Source organism: Zeugodacus cucurbitae, chromosome 2 (genome assembly GCF_028554725.1).
Source record: "Zeugodacus cucurbitae isolate PBARC_wt_2022May chromosome 2, idZeuCucr1.2, whole genome shotgun sequence".
Lineage (NCBI taxonomy): Eukaryota > Metazoa > Arthropoda > Insecta > Diptera > Tephritidae > Zeugodacus > Zeugodacus cucurbitae.
Window position 1 is genome coordinate 9,508,768 of NC_071667.1, and position 18,068 is coordinate 9,526,835.

At 32.7% G+C, this 18,068-nt stretch overlaps 2 protein-coding genes across 2 annotated transcripts; one reads left to right on the plus strand and one right to left on the minus strand.

Moving 5' to 3' along the window:
• Positions 1-77: 77 nt before the first annotated feature.
• LOC105210213 (uncharacterized) lies at positions 78-1,148 on the minus strand. Its single transcript, XM_011181030.3, has 2 exons — positions 749-1,148; positions 78-683 (listed from the first exon to the last, which is right to left on the minus strand). Exons 1-2 carry the CDS (start codon positions 971-973, stop codon positions 180-182), a joined length of 729 nt encoding a protein of 242 aa, XP_011179332.1. The 5' UTR covers positions 974-1,148; the 3' UTR covers positions 78-179.
• An 8,246-nt stretch (positions 1,149-9,394) lies between these two features.
• On the plus strand, positions 9,395-17,611 carry LOC105210215 (putative fatty acyl-CoA reductase CG5065). Its single transcript, XM_011181031.3, has 6 exons — positions 9,395-9,724; positions 13,723-13,963; positions 15,986-16,380; positions 16,502-16,611; positions 16,684-17,119; positions 17,189-17,611. Exons 2-6 carry the CDS (start codon positions 13,742-13,744, stop codon positions 17,604-17,606), a joined length of 1,581 nt encoding a protein of 526 aa, XP_011179333.2. The 5' UTR covers positions 9,395-9,724; positions 13,723-13,741; the 3' UTR covers positions 17,607-17,611.
• The last annotated feature ends 457 nt before the right edge of the window (positions 17,612-18,068 follow it).

Sequence of the window (18,068 nt, forward strand, 5' to 3'; positions counted from 1 at the left end):
TCTTATCTACGTATCACTTACATACATTTCAATTACGCTTGAACTAGACCATTGCATGCTAATTGAGAACATCAAAATTCAATAATTTTAATTTATCAGTTTACTGAAATTGTCTTACATTTAAGTTAAAATGCTCAATTACATGCAGTTGATCTAAATTATTTTACAATGTCTCCAAATTATGTTTTCCTAACTACTTTTGTTAAGCCAATATTTCTAGTTTCAACACCCTCGCTAATGGACCTTGATGTTGTAGGATCTAATTGCCTTTTGTTGAGTGAAGCAGCGCTGGCTACAGCCCGTAAATTTTTCGCCCTTTTATTTTGTACAATGGAAAGGCTGCCAAGTTTTTTTTGTTGAACAAATTTTGCCCGTTTCAAAATTGAATACGGCGCACTCTTCACTGGCGGTGGTGATAAATCCCGTTTGAGGGGTTTAAAACCTCTAACAAATTTTTTCTTCACATCCTTTGGTTTTTCATGTGACTCCTTTGGGATGTCCATCTCTAGTGTTTGTGGCGGATTTTTTAAGGCCATTATTGCTTCCTTATTTTCTCTTATTCTTCGATATCCCTCTGGAGTGATACTTTTGAATTTCGTTTCTCTTATGGTCCATAAAGTTGCTGCGAGCTGTGCGATGACTGCAGTTGAATGTCTAACTTTCTCTTTTATTTGCTGCAAAGACTATATAATACAAAGAATTAGTACATTTACATGTAGACATATTTCACAATTCAAGAAAGCAATACCTTCTGATCTTTTTCGAATATCGTTAGCATAGATGCTACCAAAAATGCTAGAAAAATTAGTATAAAGGAAGACAACAACATTGTGTCGAATGTGCCCACAGAATCCAAGTGATTGTCGAAAATGAAACGGAATAATTTTGCGAAACCATCACACATCTTTTGCGAATATGGGTAGGCGCAGGTGAATTCAGTCCAAAATGTTAATACCGGATCTTTTTCGTCCATAACGCCTATTTCTCACTTGACGTAACAATTTGAAAAATTGCAAAAAAATATTTACTTTAAATGATTTCCTAAAGAAGTTGAAAAATAATTTTTATTGAACATTAAAATACAAGCGAATTCGATAAATTTTATGCAGAAAAGTGTTTTTATACTCTCACTATATAATGCACAGAGTATGATGTTTGTTTACATAACGTTTTAAGATGGCACTATAAATTATCCTGAGTAGTAGTTGGAGCGCACCTACCTCTGAATAGCTCTTATTTGAACTTGCGACTAATGAAATGATGGTGAAATACTTAAAAATATCTAAATTTTTGTTTTTGTAATTGTAAATATAATATAAATATATATGTATAATAGAATTCATGAAAATTTCCACATCCAATCTGTAATTAAGAGATTGTGGATTTCGAAAACGACACCACAAATGCATATACTTGTATACAGCATATCTGTATATATGTAAGTGCAGTTGGGATTAAATAAAACTGAATTTAACTAATGAAAAACGTATTGCTCATTTGTTTATAAAGTAATAATATTAGATTAAATTTCTAAGAAAAATAGCCATACCTTCTTATAGAGTGTAAATATGTGTAATGTTTGAATATGTTTATGAATGGAATAATACTCGCATATTGTTGTATTGTAAATGCTATTAAATTTCTTAGAAAGCTAGTTATGTCCAATGTGCACGTATGCACATTAGGGTGGCCCTTAGTTGTATGGAGGATAAAAAAAGTTTCTGGATTCTCGATCGCACCCCCTAGAAATATGCGAATAGCCCAAAAACTAGTATATACAAAGTTTTGGGTCAATCAAAAAAGGTTTAGAGGTTGCGCAAGGAGCTTGAAATCCTGAAAAAAATAAGAATTTTTGCCATTTTTATGTCTCAGACTTCCGTATTTCAAAGTCACATTATCCCTTACTGGTTTTCCATACCGTAATAAGATAATAAGAATAACATTAGAACCGTTATAACGGTATATCACGAGCATGCGACGCTTGGGAATGCACCACATTAAATTTACTTTCATATTTGTATTTCTGTAACTCTATCATCAATCGACCGATTCTTAAGATTGTGGTAATTTTGGAAAGGTAATAAAATGCAGATCTTATTACGGTATGGAAACCAGATAGTGTGGCTTTGAAATATGGAGACATAAAAATGGCAAAAATTCTTAATTTTTCAGGATTTCAAGCTCCTTGCGCAACCTCTAAACCTTTTTTGATTGACCCAAAACTTTGTATATACTAATTTTTGGGCTATTCGCATATTTCTAGGGGGTGCGATCAAGAATCGGAATACTTTGGAAAATAAGGGCCACCCTAATGCACATATATGTATGCATGTCTACATACTTATAGCGACATCTCATATAGTTCGATATGGGATTCACCACTCTGCAGCTCAAAATTCATGTGTGCAAAAAACTATAGGCATATTATTAAATATCGGAAATAGTAATATATGGTAATGTAAAGATAATAAATTGAAAATGTAAACTTAGCACACCAGTTACATACTTATGTTTGCAATTGCCAACCGATTTACCGAATGTTCGAAACCTGCTATTGGATAAAGAGTTGAGATCACATGGCCATCTTGGTGGTGCAGCTAGATATTCCATAGAACGTGGGCTCGATCGTAACTTTTCGAATAAGCTAACAAACGAAAACGATTGCATGCACTTTTGACAATAAATAGCTTCTCATTAAGTTCATCAAATGTTCGCAACACCTTACGGGGGTCATCCCATGTGATGGGCTTAACAATTTTTATACTCTCGCAACAAAGTTGCTAAGAGATCATAATAGTTTTGTTCATATAACGGTTGTTTGTAACATCCAAAACTAAACGAGTTAGATATAGGGTTATATATACCAAAGTGATCAGAGCGAAAAGTGGAGTTCAAATCCGTATGTCTGTCTGTCTGTCCGTCTGTGCAAGCTGTAACTTAAGTAAAAATTAAGATATCTTGATGAAACTTGACACATGTTTATCTTGGCACCATAGGAAGGTTGCAAAATCGGACCACTGACACGCCCACAAAATGGCGAAAATCAAATAAGTGCCATAAATTAAGTGATTGGAGTGAAATTTGGTATGAAGGATCGCACTATGAAGGGGCATATTTGGAAGTATTTTTTTTTTTTGGGAAGTGAGTGCGGCTCCGCCCCCTTCTAAGCTTTTTGTATATATCTCGTAAACTACGAAAGCTATGTCAAGGAAACTATCTATAGTCGTTTCTTTTAGGTACTACCTTATACAGTATAAAAATGGACGAAATCGGATTATAACCACGCCCACAAAGGTCATGTTGAAAACTTCTAAAAATGCTTTAATTCAGTAAGAAAAACCACCAGAAACCTTAAATTTCACCACATCTCCGAAATTAGTCAGCCAATTTCAATGAAATTCGGTTCGTAATATCTATTTGGCTTCCCAATGATATGTTATGAAAATAGCCTACTTCCCATATTCCAGAACTTTGAAGTCGATCTGAATCGTTTACTTTACAATATATAAAATAAGCACTGGTGAAGATTTCGAAACAGAACTTTACAAAAATACTGCATTTAAAGAGTGGCACCGCCCTTCTAAAAATCGCCGAAATCGGTCCATAAGTTTTCAAGACCCTATATATCGAATATGAGGACTTAACAAATTTTTTACCGAAAATATAGTTAAGTTTCTCAGATATTTTGAAGAAATTCAGAGGGAATATGTTTCTTCTAATAATATGTCTTCGTGCCAAAAATTAGTGAAATCAGGTCATATCTTCCCCTAGCTCCCATATATGTACGTACCTAATATTAGGGTTTTCAAACATTCAATGGACTTTATACCATATTTATGCCGAATGTGAGTCAAATTGTTTGTTATATAATGAAATTATATAAATAAATTGCAAGAGTATAAAATGTTCGGTAACACCCGAACTTAGCCCTTCCTTATTTGTTTTTATCATGAATTCCAAAAACTTCGATTTTTTATAGCAAAAAAACTACAAAAACGCCAAATTCGAAATTTTTTTTTCAAATGTCTACCAAAAGTACAATTTTTGCTATACTCACTTGAGCGTAGTGCGTTCCATGCATTTAAGTTTACAGATTAAAACGTCGCGAATTGTTTTTTTTTTGTTTCCGATAAGCCAATCAGCCGGAATCGTGTAGGAAGTGTTAGTACATTTTTTTGGGGAGAGGTTGTTCAGAACGCTGTAACTCATTTCCTACACAATATTTTTAACTTCAAATTTATATATTATACATATATACTGTTGAAATATATCTTAATAAATGATAATAAATTTGAAGATCTAACTATTTACTGGTCGTAGAAAAAAAATCTAAAGAATTACTAAAAAAGCAGGCCGTCATATGAGACGATCCCTTTAAAAGGTGTAGAACGCGCTCTTTTTAAGAAAAGCGCGGCCAAGCATTTAACAAATCAAGTACGTATGGTATACATGTATGTATGTATAAACAATGGCGCGTCGTGCACAAACTTATCCACACCTTATTTATTGATCTTCAGATTAAACGAGCAGGATGAAATGAGTACATGCGCATCAGAAAAAGTGTAAAATCCCAATTTTCTTGTCTATCCACTGCACTTGATATGCTAATTAAATATTATACATCTGCATACATATATGTACTTACGTACATCGAAAAATACTAATACCATATATGACATCAAATTAGGTTTTGTTCATTTTTCACATTCTAGATCATACAAATAATTTAGAATCAAATTGAATTAATCGGTTGACAATTTGATATAATGTAAGAGCACTACTTTCTAATCAATAAGAAAATATTTGATGAAGCTACTGTTTTACATTTTATATTTATTCATACTCGATGTTGAATTATGAATAAATCATTTCGATTCACAATTACATTTTTGTCAGCAAAGGGTATTTTATAAACCGTAAGAGATTTCTCCGCGGATGCAACGCACCCACCAGTCCCTGACTGGCACCAACAGGTTTACAAGTGTTTTCTTCTTCGCTTCTTACAGCGCACTTTACATCACAGCGGCCTTGAGAAAAATAATCATTTTTCGGTCTCTGCTCAACCTAACAAAGTGTGCAATGTGATAAGAAGCCGAAAAAAAACTAAATATAAAGCATAAAAACTGTATATATGCATTGCACATAACATATGTATAAGCCAACGTAAGACAATATCAAAGTAAGAATAAAATTTGTGGAAAATGGTACTTCCGTAAAAAATATAGATACTAAAACTTTAACTAATTAATAGCTCATTTCCTGGCCACACATATTTACGCCCAATTTATAATTATTTCAAACGTAAAATGGCAAATAAGCACTTATAATTACCCACAGTGACTGTAAGCATACATACACACATGCGCATAGCTCAAGCTGTTATAAAAAAGCAATTACTTGTACTGCTCTTAGCTTAGTTAAGAATACTAACCTTTTGTATTTGCTTGTGAATACTTTGTAAATAAAAAGTAATGGCTACAAGAGCTACCATGCTCTGTAGTACTTTTTTGCTGCAATGGCAAAATTAGGTAAACGAAATGTATTCATTGAGCACTGTTGATTCATACGCCTAAAAACCGGTAGTTTTCACTTTCATTTCGTTTTCATTCCAAGGCAAGGAGTAACCATCCTAACCAGTTTCTTTGTCACATATTTAACCTGTTTACATACATTGGTAGGCACTGTGCTTTTAACATATTCACTTGGTGAATCCCAGTAAGATATTTCCTATGCATCCTTAAAGTTATTAAGTAATTTTTTAATATTATACATGAAAAATATATATGTACATACATGATGAAATGTTGCAAATACATAATTACAGAGACGACATTTCAAAATATATTCCACTTTCTATCTATTATTGGATCCGATAACAAAGTCCAGCAGTTAGATAATAACTTTTTTCTGATCTGATTCGTACTAAAAACAAGAAAAAACGTTTACCCTTCACAGGTACATTTCTTTTAGTACATATGTGTTTAAGCAAATCTAAAGACGTAAGAAAAAGTAAGTAAAAAAAAGAAAACATTTTACTAACTCTTTTTAGCCGGGTTGTTTGCTAGAAACATTAAGGTTATATAGTTAACCGATCTGAACAATTTCTTCGGAGATTATATTATTACCTTAAGCAGTAATCCATGTCAAATTTCGTGAAGATACCACGTCAAATGCGGAAGTTTTCCATACAAGCCCTTGATTCCGATCGTTCAGTTTGTATGGCAGCTATATGCTATAGTGAACCGATCTGAACAATTTTTTCGGAGATTAAATTATTTCTATGAACAATAACTCACACCAAATTTCGTGAAGATACCACGTCAAATGCGGAAGTTTTCCATACAAGCCATTGATTCCGATCATTCAGTTTGTATGGCAGCTATATGCTATAGTGAACCGATCTGAACATTTTTTTGGATATTAAATTATTTCTATGAACAATAACTCTCACCAACTTTCGTGAAGATATGTAGTAAAATGCGGAAGTTTTCCATACAAGCCATTGATTCCGATCGTTCAGCTTGTATGGCAGCTATATGCTATAGTGAACCGATCTGAACAATTTTTTCGGAGATTAAATTATTTCTATGAACAATAACTCACACCAAATTTCGTGAAGATATGTAGTAAAATGCGGAAGTTTTCCATACAAGCCCTTGATTCCGATCGTTCAGCTTGTATGGCAGCTATATGCTATAGTGAACCGATCTGAACAATTTTTTCGGAGATTAAATTATTTCTATGAACAATAACTCACACCAAATTTCGTGAAGATATGTAGTAAAATGCGGAAGTTTTCCATACAAGCCATTGATTCCGATCGTTCAATTTGTATGGCAGCTATATGATATAGTGGTCCGATATCGGCAGTTCCGAAGATCTTGAAGAGAAAATAACATCTGCAAAATTTCAAAACGATATCTTAAAAACCGAAGGACTAGTTCGTATATATACAGACGGACAGACAGACGGGCATGGCTAAATCGCCTCAACTCAACATACTGATCATTTATATATATACTTTATAGGGTCTACGACGCTTCCTTCTGGGTGTTACAAACATCGAAACAAACTGAATATACCCTGTCTGTTCAGGGTATAATAAACCGTTGAGTTTAAGTAGGAATACCAGAATTGATTCATACATATATCCTTGACATTCTTATCTGACAGTAGGAAAATAGACTAAATCAGAGTACAACACATATTTCACAGATGACACCATTTTGAATCCTATCAGACTCTTTAACTTTATCATATGTAGATAAATCAAGCAATTATAAAGGTATACAAATAAAACATAGGTATCTATAAAGTGTGACGATATTTAACTAAAGTTTGTTGAAATCGGATACTCTAATATATCGAATATGTGAACTTTTGTGAAAACATTGGACTTTCTAGCAAAAATCACGGTTAGTTTGCATATTCTTTGTAGTATGTAAGTACATACATAATGCCATAAGAAATTAAAACTGCCCGACCTTCGACTATTCGCAATATACATAGTGATTTAGCGAATGGGTTAGTCACTACCACTCTTATTAGTTGTAGCCGAAAATTATCGTTTTCTCACTGGATATTGTTTTATATCCAACTGTAGAGTCCCGATTATCCGAACATCGATTATCCGACTATTAGATTATACGAACGCATTCGTCTCGGCTCTATTTGCTAATTTAAAAATAAAATGTTTATTCTGTTGAAGAAATCATTGAGGATTTGAACAGTAAGGAGAGAGACGTTGATGAAGAGACTGGAATTGGAGATGTATGTCAAGTACAAGCTCACGCAAAAGCTTTTGAATCACTGGATGTTGTTTTTGAGTGGTTTGAAAGACAGGATGAATCGGATCCCATACAGTTGTTTCAATTGAAGTGCATCATTACGTCAAAGTTCAATTATAAGTTATTTTCAATCAAAATTTCAAATCGCATAGGTATTATATAATTCATTATCGTTATAGCTCTTGTAACGTATCATCTAAACGACGCATGTAAAATCCTTTACATAATAAACATTTATTAACATTTAAATATTGTTCGATTTGCTTTGAAATCGATTATACGGATTTTCGTTTAGCCGGAATACCTGCGGTTTTATTTGATCCGGAAAATGGGGATTCTGTAGTACAAATATTTTTGGTTTTTTTTTCAGCTTTTATTTCACTGTAGCTTTAATATATAATAATAATTTAATTGTCTACTTGTTGATGGTTCCAAAACTATCTTTGAAGGCACCAAAATACACACAATTTAATTCATCCACTTGATGCTGCAGCAGCAATCCCTGTTTAGTGATAAGAAATTGAGTGTGTTTGTCGATGTTCTGGAATATTCTAAATTACGTAAACACTATGTTTATACTATTTAAAAAGAACATCAACTGATCTTTAATCAGCTAAAAAAATTGCATTTACACGAGTAGTTTAAAAGCAGTAGCTTATTGATCGACTGATATTCCAAATTACGTAGACTCTATATTTACACTATTTAAAAAAAAATCTTAAACGAATTGCATTTAATTTACACGTGTAGTTTAAAATCCGTAGCTTATCAATCGATTACACTATTTAAAAAAAGTCTTAAACAAATCTTTTATCAGCAAAAAAAATTGCATTCAACTTACACGTGCAGTTTAAAAGTTGTAGTCGGTCAATAACATATACAAATAATTGCCTAAATCAACCAAGGTAGAATACAAAATATTATATATATTCTATTATATATATAATAGAACATCGATCGTTATGGCATCTTGCTGACTTATGATTAATGCTATTTTATAGCACGTTTTGATCACAATTTAATTAGTACTATTATACAAATTAATTTAGTCATTAGCACAATCATTACATGTGCACACATATGTATAAAAGTATATGTTTATTTTTAGTAAAATAATAAAAATTCTTGAGACACATACTCCTAGCGAAATAACATTTCTGTTTTGAAACAACGGTTAAATCAATTTGTTCATGGGTAGGGCAAGAAGGTCAACATAATTCTCATGTTATTGAAATGTACACACGTTGACAAATGTCTGCAGCCTTTAATTAGTATTTATGACAGTTCAAATTGAGTCAAAGTATTTTCTTGCAAATCACTGTTCATGCCAACGCTTTAAATCACTTGTAACTGGCTGTAAGTGTTTACTGTTTACCTATAAGTATTTAGTTGACCCTACATACCGAAACGAATACCAATACAACTGGCGTAGAACGTATTCGCCTCGAAAGATGCTTCTTTATTTACGTATTCTTATTTTTCTTAACACAAGTATTATTAACTACTTAATATATGAACAGAGTACGTATGCATGTATGCGTGCGTGTGTGGATTTTTCATTTGCTTAGGCTCCTTTGCTACGGAGATCATATAATTCCTACCTATTCATGATATTCACTTCAGTTTGCGCTGTGACTTCAGGCGAAAACCACAACAATCTTGGTGCGCAGAAAAGCATACCGTGTAGCGACCGCTCGAATATTGGAAATACCGTATATAGTCGTGCATGAAATAAGCATTGTGTTTCCTCAAGTTTTCGAGCCGCCAATTGCGTGCAATCGTGTTAAGAGTCATTTACTAGTTACTTCTATTAATCAGTGAGTTTGCCAGTGAATCAGTCGGTCAGTTGGTGAGCCGTAGCAGTGCCAAATCAAATCTACTATAACAGCAGTCTAGCGTCACAGGCAAACACGAACGCTCCTCCAAGGAACTGCATGGTATCTGAATTTATTGATTATTAAATGAATTAATGCAAATGTGCTAATAATCTAGAACTTCGCCGAAAAGTTGTGGTGTGAAAACAGTGAAGTTGAATGTGATTCTATGTTAATTATTAAAGTCATCATATGTTTTGTCGTTAATAACATAGCCTTGAGTAGTTTAAGCGGGAATCAATGCGCTTTGTAGACAAACAAATGCAATTAGCATGATTACAGAAATTAGGAAATTCCAAATTTATTTTAAACAAATGAAATTGAAAGTTGTAAACTTTTATTGCAAAGACACTTTAAAACATTTCATTTTTAAATTAATGCAATTATTAACTGAAAACGATTAATTGAAAATAATGTGGAAATTATGAAATGCAATGAGTGTGGAAATTTCATACAAATTTTCAAATGAATGAAGCGCGAAACAATACCATTTTCAAAGGTTTTATCAATAGTGCACATAAAGAAATGAAGAAATAAAAAAGCTTTGGTAAAAAAAATATGAATTTGCTAAAAAATGCCATTGAAAATAATTCGTGTCTACTCATTTGTGTTAGTACTAAGCTTAACTTTACTTTACTTTGTATTACTAAGCTTGTGTACTTGCTAAAAAGTGAATGTGAACGTCCGAATATAACAGATATTTATTTGTTTACTAATTTGCAGCACAATCATATGTACATACACACATAATATAATATGTATTTATGTATGGCACTATAACTCTAAGTTATGCTGCGGTTGCTTTATTGTATATGTACATATATATAAGTATGAATATGAATGATACATAAAAATTTAAATACATTGTATTTTGAACTTTTGCAAAGAAGAAAATCCAAATTGTCTTATATACAAATACAAATGTATACTTGTATATATAAAATTATAGCCTACGATTCTTATTATTATCAGAAATGATTCGTAAGATATCGTTTGCTAGTTTGATCTGACAGGTGGAATTGTAATTGTACACCAGACTACTCATCAACAGTGACCACATTGATTGGTTTTTTATTATTTTTAAAAGCAGGCGGTTTACGGTGGGGATGCGGCGGGTAATATATTACCACAAATGTGTCAACTTTTAGGTTAGGTTGAGTGGCAAATACTTGTACCGCAATTTTCTTGGAATCAGCAACCTACGAGCTTTGAAGCAGTCATCGTTGCTTTAATTTCTAATTTTTTGGGATAGTGGAATGCCACGCCTCCTAATCAGTTTTTTGTACATATCTCGTAAACTACTAAAGCTATATCAACGAAATTCTCAGCAGTTTTTTTCAGGCATTTCCTTATATAGTTCAAAAATGGAGGACATCGGATTATAACCACGCCCACCTCCCATACAAAGGTTATGTTGAAAACTTCTAAAAATGCTTTAATTCAGTAAGGGAAAACACCAGAAACCTTAAATTTCATTATAAAGCAGGTACTTAAGGGCTCCACCCAAATTGGTATACAAAATTTTAAGTGGGTGTGGCTCCGCCCACTTATGGGTCAAAAACCATATCTCCGGAACTACTCGACCAATATATATGAAATTTGGTTTGTAATATTTTCCTTGCATTCCAATCATATGTTGTGAAAATAGGCCAAATCGGTTTACAACCACACCTACTTCCTATATACCAGAACTTTGAAGTCGGCCTGAATAGTTTACTTTACAATATGTAAAGTAAGCACTAGTGAAGATATCAGAACAGAACTTTGCATAAATACTGAATTTATAGTGTGGCAGCCCATTTCTAAAATCGCCGAAATCGGACTATAGCTTATCATATATCGAGCATGAAAACCTCGGTGCTTTTAACTTAATATTAGGGTTTCCAACTTTCAATGGACTTTATACCATATATGTATATAACGAATATGTGGGTCAAAATGTTTGTTATATAATAAAATTAAATAAATAAATTGCGAGAGTATAAAATGTTCGGTCACAACCGAACTTAGACCTTCCTTACTTGTTTTATACGTACATTTTTAGCAATAATGGTCAATTTAGGGTTATCTAGGGGCTTACACTTAAAAATTAAATATTCTTTGGAATACTATAAAGTTTGCTTGATTATTTGCACAAAATGAATTCTGTGTTTTTCAGAATATGACATATACTCTTCTTACAAAGAGTATTCTTTTAGAGGCACACGGTTTCCTGATAAATTTTCAAGCAGCTATCAAAGTAAACATTTTTGCAAGAAATTTATTTATAAACCCAAACGATTACCCTTCTCCCGCCCAACCGACGCGTGGAGCGCAATTCACAAACGAGCAGAATTTGCCGAATCATGAAAGGCAAGAGTTTTTTAATCGTCGAGATCTCAAACTGCTCTGCTACAGAAAGAAAAATTTCAACATCTAAGATTTAAAATTTACAAAAACAAAAGGTTAAACATTTATGTTCAGAATATTTTGCCAAATTAGCAAGCAAAGAAGAACTTAAAAAAAAAATCATTATAAATAAAAATTGTATAGACAAAAAAACACCCTTTTGATATAAATAATTTTTGGCAGAATTAAATGAAAATTAGTTTTTTTTTGTTTTTTTAAATATTATATTCGATTTATCTAGATCATAAAATTTTAGCATAAATTTTACAGCTTTTCGTGATGATTTCAACTAACTAAACATAGTTTATGATAAGCTACCTAACTGATTTTATATATCAGATTACTACAACAAAGCGAATATGGAATTCTAAATTTGAAAATAGAAATGTACTATTTTCTCAGACTTACACGAACCGGTAGCATACATCTGCTATTACTTAATTAATAATAATGTATGTACTCTTACATATCCAAACAAAAGCCAATAGTTTCGAGTCAGACACGAGAACTACTACACACGAGGTGTTCATATTATTTACTGTAGATAAACCCAATATTTATGTACATACATATGTACTTATGTAAGTTGCAGTGTATATAGGCATTTGACGAAATATTGCGTGTAAGGTAGTAAAAGTGCTAATTTGTTGTAGTGCCAACAGCATTTTCACAGTTATTACGCGTATTCGCTTACTTGAATACATATTTCAAATTTAAGCATTTTTGCATATACATACACACATGCATACATTTGTAGGTGGGTAAATATTTGGGCAGCAGATCTATTAAAAGTCGCGCAATATCAGCATATACCACTTTTCGTCATAGGATAAAATAATAAATACTTTTAATTTGGTTTATGGTGTTTATGCCGCAATTTGTCTGTAATTGGTTTTTAAATTTTATTTCAGTTTATTACAGATACATATGTATGTATGTACTCTTAGGCCTTTTATAATGAAATAGCAATTAGTTCAGTGCGATAATAGGAGCAATATATTAAGCTAAGTGTGATTGAAATTGAAAGTATAGCGATTTATTAAACAGGCAGGCAGGTGTTTGTATATCGAGTATGTCGTTTAAGTCTTTTGTTTACGCTATAAAAAAATTCGGAGTATTTTATAGCGATACAATAATCACAATATTTTATTATCTTATAATAAAGTAATTTGTTGTGCCAAGTACTCGTACTTGTAATAAAAATCATTAAGCACAAAGTATTTTAAAAATGTCTGTAGCGTTTTAAAAGGCATTACAGCAAACTCTGTGCGCGGTTATGTAACACAAAAACAAATTCAAAAATAAATAAATTTCGAGTTTTATGAATATACTATGGACATATGTAAGTTGAAGTGTTTACAGGTACTCAATGTTGTTTATCTACTAAATCAAAAAACGGCATCCAAGATATGTGTACCTTACACAACACTCGTTGACTAAAACAATCACTACTCAACAAATATTGGCTATGTTTGGGCTTTGTCAATATAAAGCCGGCAAAGCTAATGAAGATTAGGATACACTGAAGGGATATATGATATACTATATACATATATGAAAGTGAGCCACTAAACATTGCAAGCAAAATAAGTGCATACATATATATATATTATATTTTATTTTATTTTCCTTGTTATTGTAATCCTAATTAGAATGTTTTTTTTTTCCTCCAGAAACACATATTTTTACACAATGGAACTCGTTACTACAGTGGACCAATGTGAGAAGTCTCAAATAGCCCAATGGTATGCGGGCAAGAGCATACTTATTACCGGTGCCACAGGGTTTATGGGCAAAGTGTTGGTGGAGAAATTGTTGCGCAGCTGTCCAGATGTAAAAAATATCTATCTACTGATTAGATCCAAGAAAGGTGTCGACCCTTTGACACGCAAGGATCAATTCTTGAAATGTGTGGTAAGTTCTGAAATAAATATAGTAAACTCAAATATCGAGTTAGGAATAGATAGTATTCATACTACGAGTAGAAAGGGATCCCACTCGATTTGAATAATTATGTTTTTTAGGTAGAGTTATACTTCTAAAGACACTTATATAAATTGATTTGATTTGTAAGTAATTCGCTGAACTCGTTGCAGATCATAGCATCGATATCGAAAAAATAGACTTTTTTAATACATAAAAGAAAAAAAAGTTATATGTCTGTTTTAAAGCCATCTATGAACTTTAATTAATAACACTTTAAACAAGTAAGGAAGGGCTAAGTTCGGGTGTAACCGAACATTTTATACTCTCGCAATTTATTTAACTTTATTAGTATTGTATAATACACACACATATATAATGACCCACATATTCATCATATATATTGTATAACGTCCATTGAAAGTTGGAAACCATAATATTAGGTTAGAAGCAGCGAGGTCCTCATGTTCGATATATGGGGCCTTGAAAACCTATGGTCCGATTTCGGCGATAATAAACGTAGTATTTGTGCAAAGTTCTGCATCGATATCTTCACTAGTGCTTACTTTATATATTGTAAAGTAAACGATTCAGATCGTCTTCAAAGTTCTGCTATATAGGAAGTAGGCGTGGTTGTGAACCGATATTTTCACAACATATCATTGGGATGTAAGGAAACTATTACAAACCAAGTTTCATTGAAATCGGTCGAGTAGTTGCTGAGATATGGTTTTTGACCCATAAGGGGGCGATGCCACGCCCATTTTCCATTTTGTAAAAAAATCTGAGTGCAGCTTCTATCTGCCATTGCTTATGTGAAATTTAGTGTTTTTGACGTTTTTCTTTAGCGAGACTTAGTTTTAGTAATTTTCAACCGAACCTCTGTATGGGAGGTGGGCGTGGTTATTATCCGATTTCTTTTTTTTTTTTGACTGCATTAAGAAGTGGCTAAAAGAAACGACTGCAGAAAGATTTGCGAGATAAATACAAAAAACCTATTTGAGGGCGGGGCCACGCCCACTTCTTCAACAAAATTACATCCAAATGTGCCCCTCCCTAATGCGGTCCTGTGTTCCAAATTTTATTTTAATAACTTTATTTATGGCTTAGTTGTGACACTGTATAGGTTTTCAGTTTCCGCCATTTTGTGGGCGTGACAGTGGACCGATTTTGCCCATTTTCGAAAGCAACCTCCTCAGGGTGCCAAGGAATATGTGTTCCAAATTTCATTACGATATCCTAATTTTCACTCAAGTTATCGCTTGCACGAACAGACGGACAGACAGACAGACGGACGGACAGACATCCGAATTTCAACTCCACTCGTCACCCTGATCATTCATATATATATAACCCCATATCTAGCTCTTTTATTTCTTGGTGACACAAACAACCGCTATGTGAACAAAACTATGATACTCTGTGCAACATGTTGCGAGAGTATAAATATCACATAAGCCTCAAAAAAGTATCAGCATTAGTAGTTGTACATATTTATATACAATTCGTACAATATTTACCAATGATTATTTCAATTAAGTCATGACCCTCAGTTGCTAAATATAATAGCGCTTTTGAAGACATTTTACCTTTGTAAATGTGTTTTACAGTAATAAACACATATGTATGTATGTATGTATATACATACCTTTGTATTTCCACACTTAGATGATGTGGCTAAATTTTCAATGAGCAACATTGTTCTTACACATACATACATATGTATAATTTCAAAGTCATTATGCGGCACAAGCACTTTTTTAATGATGAATGTAGTAAATGGTACCTAACGGTTTTCCTAAAACAATAAACGGGTTAGCAGGGAATATAAGAGTTTTGAAATTTCCTAAGACATGCCTTGAAAATACTTTCTGATAGTGCACTGAATACGTGTCAACCATAGAGTGGGTTGTTGGTTCAAAATCTAGACATTGAATGCAATACAATTTTTTTTTTAATTTCAGCTTTGAAATAACCTTATTAACCAAATACTCTGCTATGATTTTATTTCAGATTTTTAATAAGATTTTAACAGAAAATCCAGATATTGTGAATAAAATTCAAGTAATCAAGGGTGATATATTAGAACAGAATCTTGGTTTGAGTGCGAATGACACAAACGAATTAATATCTAATGTTGAAATAATATTTCATTGTGCTGCTAATGTACGATTTGACCAACCACTACGGCCTATGGTTCAAATGAATGTTGTGGGCACACTGAAATTACTGCAGTTGGCGGAAAAAATGGCCGGCCTCCAAGTTATCATACACGTATCGACGTCATACTGTCAATGCAACGAGAGTGTTTTGGAAGAGCGCGCCTATCCAGCACCACAGAATCCATACGATATAATAAAAATGGTGGAAGAAATGAGCGATGATGCATTGCAGGAAATCACACCAAGGTATATATATACATACATATATGTACACATATAAGAAAAACGACATTTTATATGCAATCTATATCTATAAAGACTAGCTCCTACAGTTAAAAAAAATATATAATTTTGGCTTAAATTTTAGACTCTTGAATGGACTGCCCAATACATATGCCTATAGCAAAGCTCTCACCGAAGATCTGATGTGCAGATTTGGAAAAAAATTGCCTATCGTTATTACCCGACCATCCATTGGTAATATCTATGATCTTGATTTTATTTGATCAGACTTTCGTACAATACCATTTTTTTTCTTATTTTATGCAGTTACTGCAGCCATTAAGGAACCCTTGCCTGGTTGGATAGAAGGTGTTAATGGGCCTACCGGTCTTATGATTGGCGCAGCACGTGGCGTCATCCGTTCAATGCATTGCAACCCTGAATATTCGTCAACCGTGATACCAGTAGATAAAGCTATCAATGGAATGATAGTTGCGGGTTACAATCACAGCAAGTCAGAGAAAAAAGAAAATGTGGAATTTTGTAATCTTTGCATATCAAAGAAAGCCCTATTTTCGTGGGGTGAAAGTATTGAGACTGGAAAGCGATTTTTCTGTAAATATCCATTAAGCTTTGCTTTATGGTATCCAGATGGATCAATCAAAAAGAATTATTACCATCATTTGCTTTGTGTGATTTTCTTTCACTATCTGCCGGCATATCTGATAGATTTCTTATTATTACTTTTTGGGCGTAAACGATTGTAAGTAAATTATTATATTTATATATATAGCTACTGCTTAATAATTAATTTATTGTCCTACTTTTGCAGCATGCTGAAAGTACAGAAAAAAGTCTCAACTGGACTGAAATTATTGCAGTACTACACGACTAAAGACTGGGACTTTCGAAATGAGAAATTTCAAAGTTTATGCGATAGTCTGAATCAAATAGATCAAGAAATTTTCGACACCTCTGTCAGTCAAGTCAATTGGGAGCTATATATACGTGGCTATATTATCGGCATCCGTAAATATATACTTGGAGAGAGTGAAGATACAATCCCAAAAGCAAAGAAGGTTCTACGACGATTATATATCCTGGATCGTATAACCAAATACACTATTGGTATATTAATTTTCTGGTTTTTGTGGGCTCATCTAGAGTTCTTTGTTGAACAAAGTGATGCTATAATACGCTCATCGTTGCATATAATTTATAGAGATAATAATAAAACTCTACATATATAGTACAACACTTGATTTTTACATTGTAAACATATAAATATTTTTTAGTGATTAAGCATTATTTTTAATCGTTGCAAAGTACTTTAGAAGTTCTAAAATTGCTTTCATATCAACATGAGCTTACAATCAAAATAAAATTTCGTTTTAAGTAAGCGTTCATTTGTTATAATAAATACATATAATAATATAGCTTTTCAAACCAATAAGTATGCATGTATGTATATGCTTTGAATGAATGTTATTTCAATAAATCTTTGAGATTTTTTAAATAAAAGTACGTACATACCTATACATCTATTGATACTTCGATTGGTTCACGGAAAATTGGATTGATATAAGCGTAGACATTTTAAATATTAGGGTATCTATTATGCTTCAAACGCGTAAGATGAATTTTTTAGAAAATATATAAGCCTCCGGAGTTGAAGACATTATTTACACTGTTAATGTTTTTTTTGCAAATAC

Bases quoted from the DNA above. Each gene is read 5' to 3' on its own strand.
- LOC105210213 (XM_011181030.3), bottom strand. From the start codon at position 973: ATGGACGAAAAAGATCCGGTATTAACATTTTGGACTGAATTCACCTGC. The intron at 684-748 runs GTATTGCTTTCT...TGTATTATATAG, and splicing joins TATTCGAAAAAGATCAGAAG to TCTTTGCAGCAAATAAAAGA.
- LOC105210215 (XM_011181031.3), top strand. From the start codon at position 13,742: ATGGAACTCGTTACTACAGTGGACCAATGTGAGAAGTCTCAAATAGCC. The intron at 13,964-15,985 runs GTAAGTTCTGAA...ATTTTATTTCAG, and splicing joins ATCAATTCTTGAAATGTGTG to ATTTTTAATAAGATTTTAAC. The intron at 16,612-16,683 runs GTAATATCTATG...TATTTTATGCAG, and splicing joins TATTACCCGACCATCCATTG to TTACTGCAGCCATTAAGGAA.